A 9,782-nucleotide genomic window follows, 5' to 3' on the forward strand; every position below is an offset into this window, starting at 1 on the left:
TGCTTGTTGGGGCTAGTTTTTCGATCTAGCAGGGAATAAACTTGAAAAGTTCGGTCACGTGCATTGGATGAAGAAAGGTGTTCTATCAATAACAGGATGCCTTAAATCTGGCAAATCTATTCCCCATCTTAAAGGCATATTAGTCTCACATTTTAAACTCTAGATGTGCAACATTATATCATTTCTGCATCAGCTTACCAATTGGTCGAAGTCTAACTAACTCTGAGCGCATCCATTGGTCAGCCATGGTTGGACTTCAGAAAACGGGCAGGTCCATCTTGATTAATCAAATCTGCCACAGAATGCACAGAAGAACTAAGACCAATATCCACCCCCCCTTTCATGATAAACCAAGCAGAGTGATTAAATGGGATAGATTTACCATCCCCTACACACCACAGTCAAAACTGAATTTCTACAAGAGAGTATACCTCCAACCCCAAAAATCAAAACATCTCATCCTAACACTGAATATATTATTTCGTTTACAATATTTGGCCTGCAACACCTTAAATTCCAGACAATTTTGGTTCAAAGAAACTCTCCAAAATTGTTTAGCTAACAATTCTTTGTTCAAAGGTCCCATTTTCCTACAACCCAGCCCCCATTCTTTTTTTTTGAAAAACAAATTGTGATCAAATTCATAGAATGAACTTTCCAACACCTTCTAAATGGTCCCAAAAAATAACTAAGCTTTTTATCAGTTTCCTTACAAATTTCTTTAGGAGCTTTAAAGCATGAAAAATGATAGAAAGGCAGTGAAGTAAGCACAGGTTTGAGCAAGGTCAATCTTCCAGCCAGAGACAACAGTTTTGCCTTCAACCAGACTTCTAAACAGGTCAGATTTCTTCTGGCCAAAATCTCAATTAAGATCCAGGTGTATCAGCTTCTTTAACCTTAAAAAGAGCTAAAGCAGATTCTTTACACTGCTCAGGAAAAACACCACAGATTTGTTAAAATTGATGATCTGACTAGAAATATTGCAAAACCACTCCAAAATTTTTAGGCTAAAATGCACAACACTCTCTGTTTGGGATCGCTTCTAAATTGGTCTATTGACTATTAATACTTGCAATTTAAATCCCTCATGTATTGCACCCACATCACTGTGCCCCTTCCGTCAACATCCATTAGAATCTTTAAAATTGTCAGAAACTCAACTGAAGCTAAGTTGACACTGTCTTTGTTTCGTCTTATAATATCAGATCTCAAACTCGATTCCTTTTTTTTTTTTTTAAGATTAAAATAACCAATTTAACTAAATAAATAAAAAAAATCCTTTTAATGTTGTTACCACAAAAATAGTTGTACCAATCAGTCATTAGATTGGTCCTCATCAGAAGAACAACATTAGCAACCAAAATTTTTCTTAGTAGTATCCTTGGTAAAACAAATCTCTTCAAACAAAATTATTTTTAAAACTAAAAATTTGATCTTGATGGCCAAAAATTTACCTAATCCAACTTTTTCTAGTGGGCAAATCACAATTAAATATATTTAGCCAGTTAGGCAAATCTTTTGTAGGCTCAGTTTAATAAATATATACATAAAAAAAGATTCAGATATTTGTTCCTTACGTCATAACAAAACACTATCCAGTCATTGATTCCACAAAATTCTCAAGGACTATCTGGGCTTTTGCCCTTAATTTTTTTTTATTTAGCAATTTGCCCCTGTTTGCAAACTATATAAGGGCGTGCTCCTGATTCGATACTCGATTATCTTAAAATCGAGTTATGCTCGATCAAACTTAAAAAAAAAAAAAAAAAAAAAAATTGCATGGAACTCGAATATCTGAAAATCGAGTTCCATGAAAAAAAAAATTTATAAGTGGGAGCCCTATAGTGGCGTTTTTATGCCCTATAGTGACGTTTTAAAACCCTATAGCTGCGTTTTCCTGCAAAAATTTTTATAAGTGTGATTACGCCATACAGGTTCAGGGACCCTATAGTGGCGTTTTTAAACCCTATAGTGACGTTTTAAAACCCTATAGCGGTGTTCTCATGCAAAAAATTTTTTATATAAGTGTGACTTTTCCTGCAAATTTTTTTTTACAAGTGTGATACCATTAGGAAGCCCTATAGTGGCGTTTTTAAGAACTATAGTGACGTTTTGAAGCTCTATAACGGCGTTTTCCTGAAATTTTTTTATTACCCCATTAAGGAGTGCTATAGTGGCATTTTTAAGCCCTATAGTGGCGTTTTAAAACCCTATAGTAGCGTTTTTAAACTCGATTTCCATAAAATCAAGTTCCATTTTTTTTTTTTTTATAAGTTTGATCAGGCATAACTCAATTTTCTACAGATCGAGTATTTCATAGAAACTCAATTTTAAGATAATCGAGTATCGAAACAGGAGCATATCCCTATATAGTTTGCAAACAGGGGCAAATTGCTAAATAAATAAAAAAAATTAAGGGCAAAAGGCTAGATAGTCCAAATTCTCAATGATCAACCAATTTTGTGATCAACAAAACACTATTAAAACCTACAAACTCAACGCCAGTGATATGCAAGAATCCAACGGACGAGAGATGTAAATCTATAACAAGACAAGGAAAAAAATTGTTTGAACTAAAAGATTACATATCATGTCTAAAAGAAATTTCATCTAGCATATGACATGCAACAATAATGAATAATCATAATACATACAAAAAGAACAATGCAAAAACTTTCCAAATGACTATCTTACCATGAACTGACTAAGTCAAATTTTGAAATAAATATTAATGAAATTGCCAAACTTTATGAAAACAAGAATTAACATAAACTTCATATCTGCCAAATTTTTATAATAGGTTCATGAAAATAGGTTCAAAGCAGCAACATTAACACACAAAGAAATTGCAAAGAAAAACCAAACAATTAAAGCAACTAACAATCTTGTGCTTAAAATTTAAAAGATATATCATCTTGTACAAAGTATAAAATTTACTCAAAGCATACATCAACAGCCAAAACCTTTCCACATAATAGCAAATAAAATCTTCAAGGGCTGCATTATGTAGACTTCTGAAGTAATTCTTGAATGTTTTTATCAGCTTAGTTAGTAGACAACAAGTCAATAAGCATTGTTGCATGAGTCTGTACATGAATTTGGACAAACACTTTAAGAGACATGAAGTTCAGCATAATTCTCTTCTTCTTCTTCTTCTTCTTTTTGTTGAGCAGGCAACAATAGTGTATTTAGCAGGTGTCTGTATATGGAAATTCTCTTGCATCCTAAGATAATTATACAATTAATACCCACCACATGGGTCAACCAGCAAATGAATAAAATCAACCAATAACTTAACACCCTAGGATAGATGTAGAAAACAAAGGACAATAGCATCCAAAAGCTCACATTGTAATTCTAACCAATAATGGATAGCAATTATCTTTTTCATAGCTGGGCCAGGAGTCTTTGCTATGTATGAATGCCTGTTGACGCTTCCAAACTTCTGCAGTATAGTTCTCTGTTACACTGAAACACAAGGAATTTTGTTTGATTATCTCAAGAAACTTGTCCAATGAATTGCCTCTTTTAGGACTAAAAAAATAGCTTCAGATGGCCCCTCTTTTTTCAACAAGAACCTGATGAGTCGAGCAAGGCCATTGTGGAATTCCTTAAAGAAAGTGTGATTCACCTCACAATTTCAAGCAATGAAGGAAAATTCATTTGATTCACATTTGATGATTTTCCTCACTCGGTCACTTGCAATAATGACATCAAAAGCATTAGAGATATTTGATATTTCTTCTTGATCCCAATGCAATGTCATAGAGCTCACTCTTGTAGCACCAAATGCTCTAGAATTGGCATCTATATTAAGAATCAACAACTTAAGGATTTCCATCTGATATTACAACTTCTACTGCCTCTGTGATTGCAGCAGTTACTAAACCAGCTAAGCCATAATCTGCAGATTTAGATATTTCATCATTAAGCTCAAATAAACAGCTCAAACTTATATTCAATGTTTCTGATACAGAAGCAAAAACTCACAATTTATGAACAATTCAACTAGAAATGCTTTGCTGTTGAAAGTCCATTAAAAACAAATGGCATGAGAAGTTATTTGCAAGGGACAAATAAGTCCATAATTGCATTAAGTTTTTAAAAGTATTTAATTTCGTTTAGTGAAACTATCCAATTTCGCCAAATTTTGCACGTACCTATTGCTTTGGCTTAATAGCGTTTCAATATTCCAAACTCACTTTCACTGGAGAAAATCAATTTTTTTTTTTTTTGGTTTTAATGTGAGCTACCTCATATGGCTTTTCCTAAGAAGATGAAGACCCCTATCTCTAAAAAGAATTTGAAAGAACAAAATGCTTGAACATGACCCCAACCCCCCCCCCCCCCAAAAAAAAAAAAAAATCTCAAAAAGCCTTTGCGCTTCTATTCAAGGGGTTTAATATATAAAGCTCATCCTCATTCAGTGAAATTCCCACTCTATTTTCTACACCAATGTGCTTCCTATTAATGTACTGCCACATTTATACAACTTCAGAAGGCTCAATGACCATAGTCTATTCAATGTTTAGACTCTGGTTTGTACAAAATAGCCAAAGATCCCCTATTCCCCCCACCTTTCTTTCTTATACCAATTTGACACTAATAAATAAGGACCGCAGGGAAGATATAATTATATAGATATTAATCCTTGAGGAAGCAATTGCACATTTACAACAGTAATTATGCAGCAGTAGCGCACATATACAGCAGTAGACATTAAGCCAAATGCAGAAAACCCAGATGCAAAAAACTCAAATTAAGACCCAAAACATTGAAGCAGATGTACAAATCAGTGCTCTAGAGCAATAAAACCAAAACCTAGAAACCAGATAGTAGCAAATGTAAGGAACAATAGGAAATCATTCAAAACCACCAAATCATCAACTTGTGGAAAATACCAATAAATTTAAACATTGGTGGCTAAGAGATGAAATCTACTTCATATGATGAAAAAACCATGCAATCAAAATTTTGGGTACCGATTTTCTTGGTTGAGCCAATGATCTCAGATCTCTGCTCTTCCTCACAAGTGGTTGAGCCGAACTTCAACTGAAAGCCACTGTTTGTCATTTTGTGGGAGAGAGAGAGAGAGCTTCTACTCCCTTTGTTCTGAGAAGACAGAGAGAGTGAGACAAAGAAAATGAGAGCAAAGAGAAAGAAATTTTTTTTATTCAGTTGTTAGAATTTTTTAAGGAGAGAAAATCATTTGGAGCATCTACAGCTACTTGGTTGGTCAAGAGAGGTACTGTAGATTAGGCAAAAATTTTTGTTGTTTAGAGAGACCATTGGAGCAGCATTTTGTGGTTATACTCTCTAAGATAGAGAGTATTTTGTGTTTGCCGATGCTATTGGAGATGCTCTAAGAAACATGTGAGCTATACTACAACAAAAATTGGCAAATATAGAAAAAAGGCTGCCTGACCCTAGAATATATTTTAATGACGATATGTGTCAATGTGTGGCTTCAAATCTAAGCATGGAAGTATTTGGTGCCATCATCTTCCTCTTCCTTGGTTCAGTTAAAGGTAAAAGGCTTCAATACCAAAAGCAAATCTTGCACTTACAACACAAGGAATAACTGTAGACCAACCTTCCATCAATTTATTTAAATTATATTATGGGGATGACTGGGAAGGCTTCACGAATCAATAACAGGTTCTAGACTTGTAGGTTCTACAATGTCACTTTTGAAAGCGTTTGTGAAGGTATTCATACAGAAGCAGCTGATGTTGGTGCTTACCTTGTTGGAAAAGTTGAGAGGAATATCCCTGAAGATGATCATCCTGTGTAGCACTCTTTGTTGCATCAATATGATCTTTTGGTATCAATCATGAATACTTAGGCATGTCCAGTAATTTAATTATGAGCTCAATGAGGATTGCATTTGCATAATAACACCACCTTTTGCAACTGATCTCTTTGAGATTAAGCATGAGTGAGATTGAACCATCCTTGAAGAGACAACTTCTTATCTCAACTGTCTTGATGACTTCTTCACGTTAATATAATTAACTGCATTCTGCAAGCCAAATATCTGTATCCAATCCTTCTATTCTCTCTCCAACTAGAAAAGCATGCACCTGGTCGCCAATATGTACCCAACTACAACCAGGATTCTTCTTCACACCCCTTGATTTCATCAAGTCCCTAACCATGTTTGCCTCATCCCATCTTCCTGCTTCTGCATACATGTTTGAAAGAAGAATGTAGTACCCACAGTGCTGGGGCTTCAACTTGAACAGATGCTCTGCTGCCCAACACCCCAACTCTACATTCCCATAAATTCGGCATGCCCCAAGCAAAGCTCCCCAGACATTGGCATCTGGCACAATAGGCAGACCTTTAATAAGCTCCACTGCTGCTTCCATTAGGCCAGCTCGGCCTAGAAGATCAACCATACAAGCATAGTGCATGTGTGTTGGCTTAATATTCCAAGCCTGCATCTCCTCAAAATACTTCTTCCCCTTCTCAATGAGCCCTCCATGACTACAAGCTGATAAAACTGCAATGTATGAAACTGAATCATATTCTACACCATCTTCCCTCATTGCCTCAAAAAGATTGATTGCAGTGTTCAATTCACCTAACATTCCATAGCCCAAAATCATAGTATTCCAAGAGGCAACATCCTTTATTTGGATCTGGTCAAAGACCTTACTAGCAATATCAATTTGTCCACATTTGGTATAGAAGTCCAATAGTGAGTTTGCAATGAATAGATGAGTGTGAAAAAGCTTTCTCACTAATAATCCATGGATCTCTCTGCCTTGCTTGATTGCAGCTAGATTTGCACAAGCTGATACAACACCCACAAAAGAAACAATATCATGCGTCATACCTGTAAGCCTCATCTCCAGAAACAAACTCAGAGATTTTGAAGAATCACTAGTTTGAGAGTATCCTACAATTAGTATATTGTATGATACTTCATCTCTAAGGGAGATGTTAAAGACATTTTGGGCAAGATTTAGGCAGCCACATTTTGCATACATGTCTGTCAGAGCATTAGAAACAAATAAATCATTGGCAGATCCCGTGCGAATTGTCCTTGCATGGATTTCTTTTCCAGGATGAAGAAGACCCTGTCGTGCACAAGCTGGCAGAACATTTGTGAAGGTGACAGAGTTGGGAGTTTCACCATGAGCTTGCATTTCTCTTACTAGTTGTACGGCAGCCAACTCAAGCCTGTTTTGAGCAAAATTAGCAACCATGGCATTCCAAGAGACAACATTCTTTTCCCTTGTTTTATAAAACACATTGGATGCCTCAGTTGTACGGCCTGATTTTGCGTACATATCAATCAACGAGTTTGCGATAAAAACATCATCCTCGATACCCATCCTTATACTGAACCCGTGAATCTCCTTGGCTGCTTTAAAGTGTTCTAGCTCGACCAACACTGGCAGCATACTAGAAATGGTAACAGAGTTTGGTTTAAACCCTGTATCAATCATCAAACCAAATCGCTCCAAGGCATCCAAATTACGATTCATAAAAGCAAGACTGGTGATAATTGCATTCCAAGAAACCTCATTCCTCTCAACCATTTCATCAAAAACTTGCTTTGTAGCCTTCACATTCCCACACTTCCCATATGCATCAACCATCGCATTGCCAATATTCAAGTGAATATCCAAACCAATCTTCACAACATAACAATGAATACGTCTCACCATGACCCCATCTTCAAGACCAGCACAAACCGGCAACACACTAACAACAGTAACCAAATTTGGCCTAAACCCAGAATCCAAATTCATCTCTTTAAAAATATCATGCGCCTCACCGTAACACCCATTAACTGACAACACCCCAATTATGGTGTTCCATGACACAGCATCCCTTTCAGGCATTTCATCAAACACCTTCCTTGCATCACTCAAACTCCCACAATTCCCATAAAACATCAAAAGGGTGTTCCCAACATAGACATCCAAGTCGAAACCCAGCTTAAACACAACCCCATGAACCTCCATTCCCTTCTGGACCTCCGTATAGTCCGAACACGCCTTGAGAACGAAAGGGAAAGTATGGTCATCGGGTCGAACACCGGTCCTAACCATCCTATTATAAGTCTCAAACCCATCAAATACTTTGGCAATGGAGTTGGCACGAATAAGGGTGTTCCACAAGAAGGCATTGCGGCAATGGCGAAAGGTTTGCTGGAAGAGAAAGCGAGAGGCAGCGGGGTCTCCGAAGGTGGAGTAGCTAAGCATTAAGGAGGCGCAGAGAGAAACACTGTGAGGGAGCAGAGCGTTGAGAAGTGCAGAGGCGTGGGCCTGCTTGGTTTGGTGAAGAGAGTGGGCGTTGGAGATGAGAGTGAGGAGATTGGAGTGTGAGTGAGAGTGAGTGCATGGTGTGTGTGTGGTTGTGGAGAGAGAGAGAATTTGGGTTGGTTTGGATTGGCATGGGATTGAGATAAGGAGCGTAGTAGAGAGGAAAGGGAGAGTTTTCCGTGCATGGTGGTGGAAGTGGAACAAGAACATAGAATGGAGTCCAGACCCAATGCTATATCATATGGTGTGGAGGAGAAAGAGCATCAGAGAATATATATATATATATATATCATATCAGTATTGGGTTTTGAAAGAGAGAATAAATACTTGAAATTGGGATGGATCTTGGAGAGACCGGCGGCGGCGGCGTTGTCGTCGGTGGGTCAGCGGCCGGTGGTGGTTGATTGCTTGATTATCTCTCGGTCTCTCTATCTCTCTATCTCAGTCTCTCGTCTCTCTTCTTTTTCTTAAATTTGGAATTAGGTTAAACGGCTATATCTTTCCTTGTTGGGCTGGGGCTTTGAAATAAGTATCCATATAAAGTTAAAAAAAAAAAAAAAAAAAAAAATTCATGTATTATATAGAAGGTCGATCCAATATAGTTTGGGTGTTAAGAAGATTAGTTTAAAAGAGATTTTTGTAAATATTCGGTTTAATTACCACTATTCTTCAATTTTCAAAATGCAAATTTACTAAGAGCATCTCCAGCAGATTAGCCAAATTTTTGTACTGTTTGGCTCATGAACAGTGACATTTAGTTTTTGCCTACTCACTTTTTCAAATACATTTCCAACAAATTCTCTATCCTATTCTCTATCTCAGTTAAATATTATTTTTTCATTCATTATTTATTCTTTTTTTAACAACTACACATCTTCCAACATTATTTTTATACAACACATCATTATTATAATAGAAAATATATATTTGAAGAATGAACAGTAGCCCATCAAACTTGATGGGCTACTGTTCATTAGCAAAAAAAAAAAATCCGTTTGCCAAAGTTGTTGGAGCATCTACAGTACACCATATTCTCCAAATTTTGCCTATTAGACCCGGATGCCCAAGCCACTGGAGATGCTCTAACTAAATTTTTGTATTTAGATTTTGCTAACATCTTTTTTTTAAAAAAATTGATAATAGTTAATCTATTCTTTTTGCTTTTTTTGATATGCAAATTCATTAGTCATCTTGATTTGTGATGATGATGATTTGAAAAAGGAAAATATTTTTAAGTGTTTGGTTGAATTATGAAAATTGTTGTGGGAAATTAAGTTCATGTGTTTGGTTCTATTAGGAAAATACTATTTTCCTACAATTTTTTCACATTGATTCCGACAACAACAACACAACAACAACAACAACTAATTCTGGCGACAACAACAACAACAACAACAACAATGCAACAACAACAACAACAACAACAACAATCAGTTCATCAAAAAAAAAACAACAACAACAACAATCAAACTTTAAAAAAAAAAAAAAAAAAAAACGGAGAGA

At 36.2% G+C, this 9,782-nt stretch overlaps 1 protein-coding gene and 1 pseudogene across 1 annotated transcript; both read right to left on the bottom strand.

Moving 5' to 3' along the window:
* Window positions 1-2,867: 2,867 nt before the first annotated feature.
* On the bottom strand, window positions 2,868-5,073 carry LOC136062263 (calmodulin-lysine N-methyltransferase-like; annotated as a pseudogene).
* LOC112017108 (putative pentatricopeptide repeat-containing protein At1g69350, mitochondrial) lies at window positions 4,745-8,788 on the bottom strand. Its single transcript, XM_024049574.2, has 2 exons — window positions 5,744-8,788; window positions 4,745-5,112 (listed from the first exon to the last, which is right to left on the bottom strand). Exon 1 carries the CDS (start codon window positions 8,487-8,489, stop codon window positions 6,012-6,014), a length of 2,478 nt encoding a protein of 825 aa, XP_023905342.1. The 5' UTR covers window positions 8,490-8,788; the 3' UTR covers window positions 4,745-5,112; window positions 5,744-6,011.
* Between the last annotated feature and the right edge of the window lie 994 nt (window positions 8,789-9,782).

The sequence above is a fragment of the Quercus suber genome, unplaced genomic scaffold, assembly GCF_002906115.3.
Source record: "Quercus suber isolate HL8 unplaced genomic scaffold, Cork oak 2.0 scaffold_396, whole genome shotgun sequence".
Lineage (NCBI taxonomy): Eukaryota > Viridiplantae > Streptophyta > Magnoliopsida > Fagales > Fagaceae > Quercus > Quercus suber.

Coding starts and splice junctions, on each gene's coding strand:
- LOC112017108 (XM_024049574.2), bottom strand. CDS start 8,489: ATGTTCTTGTTCCACTTCCACCACCATGCACGGAAAACTCTCCCTTTC.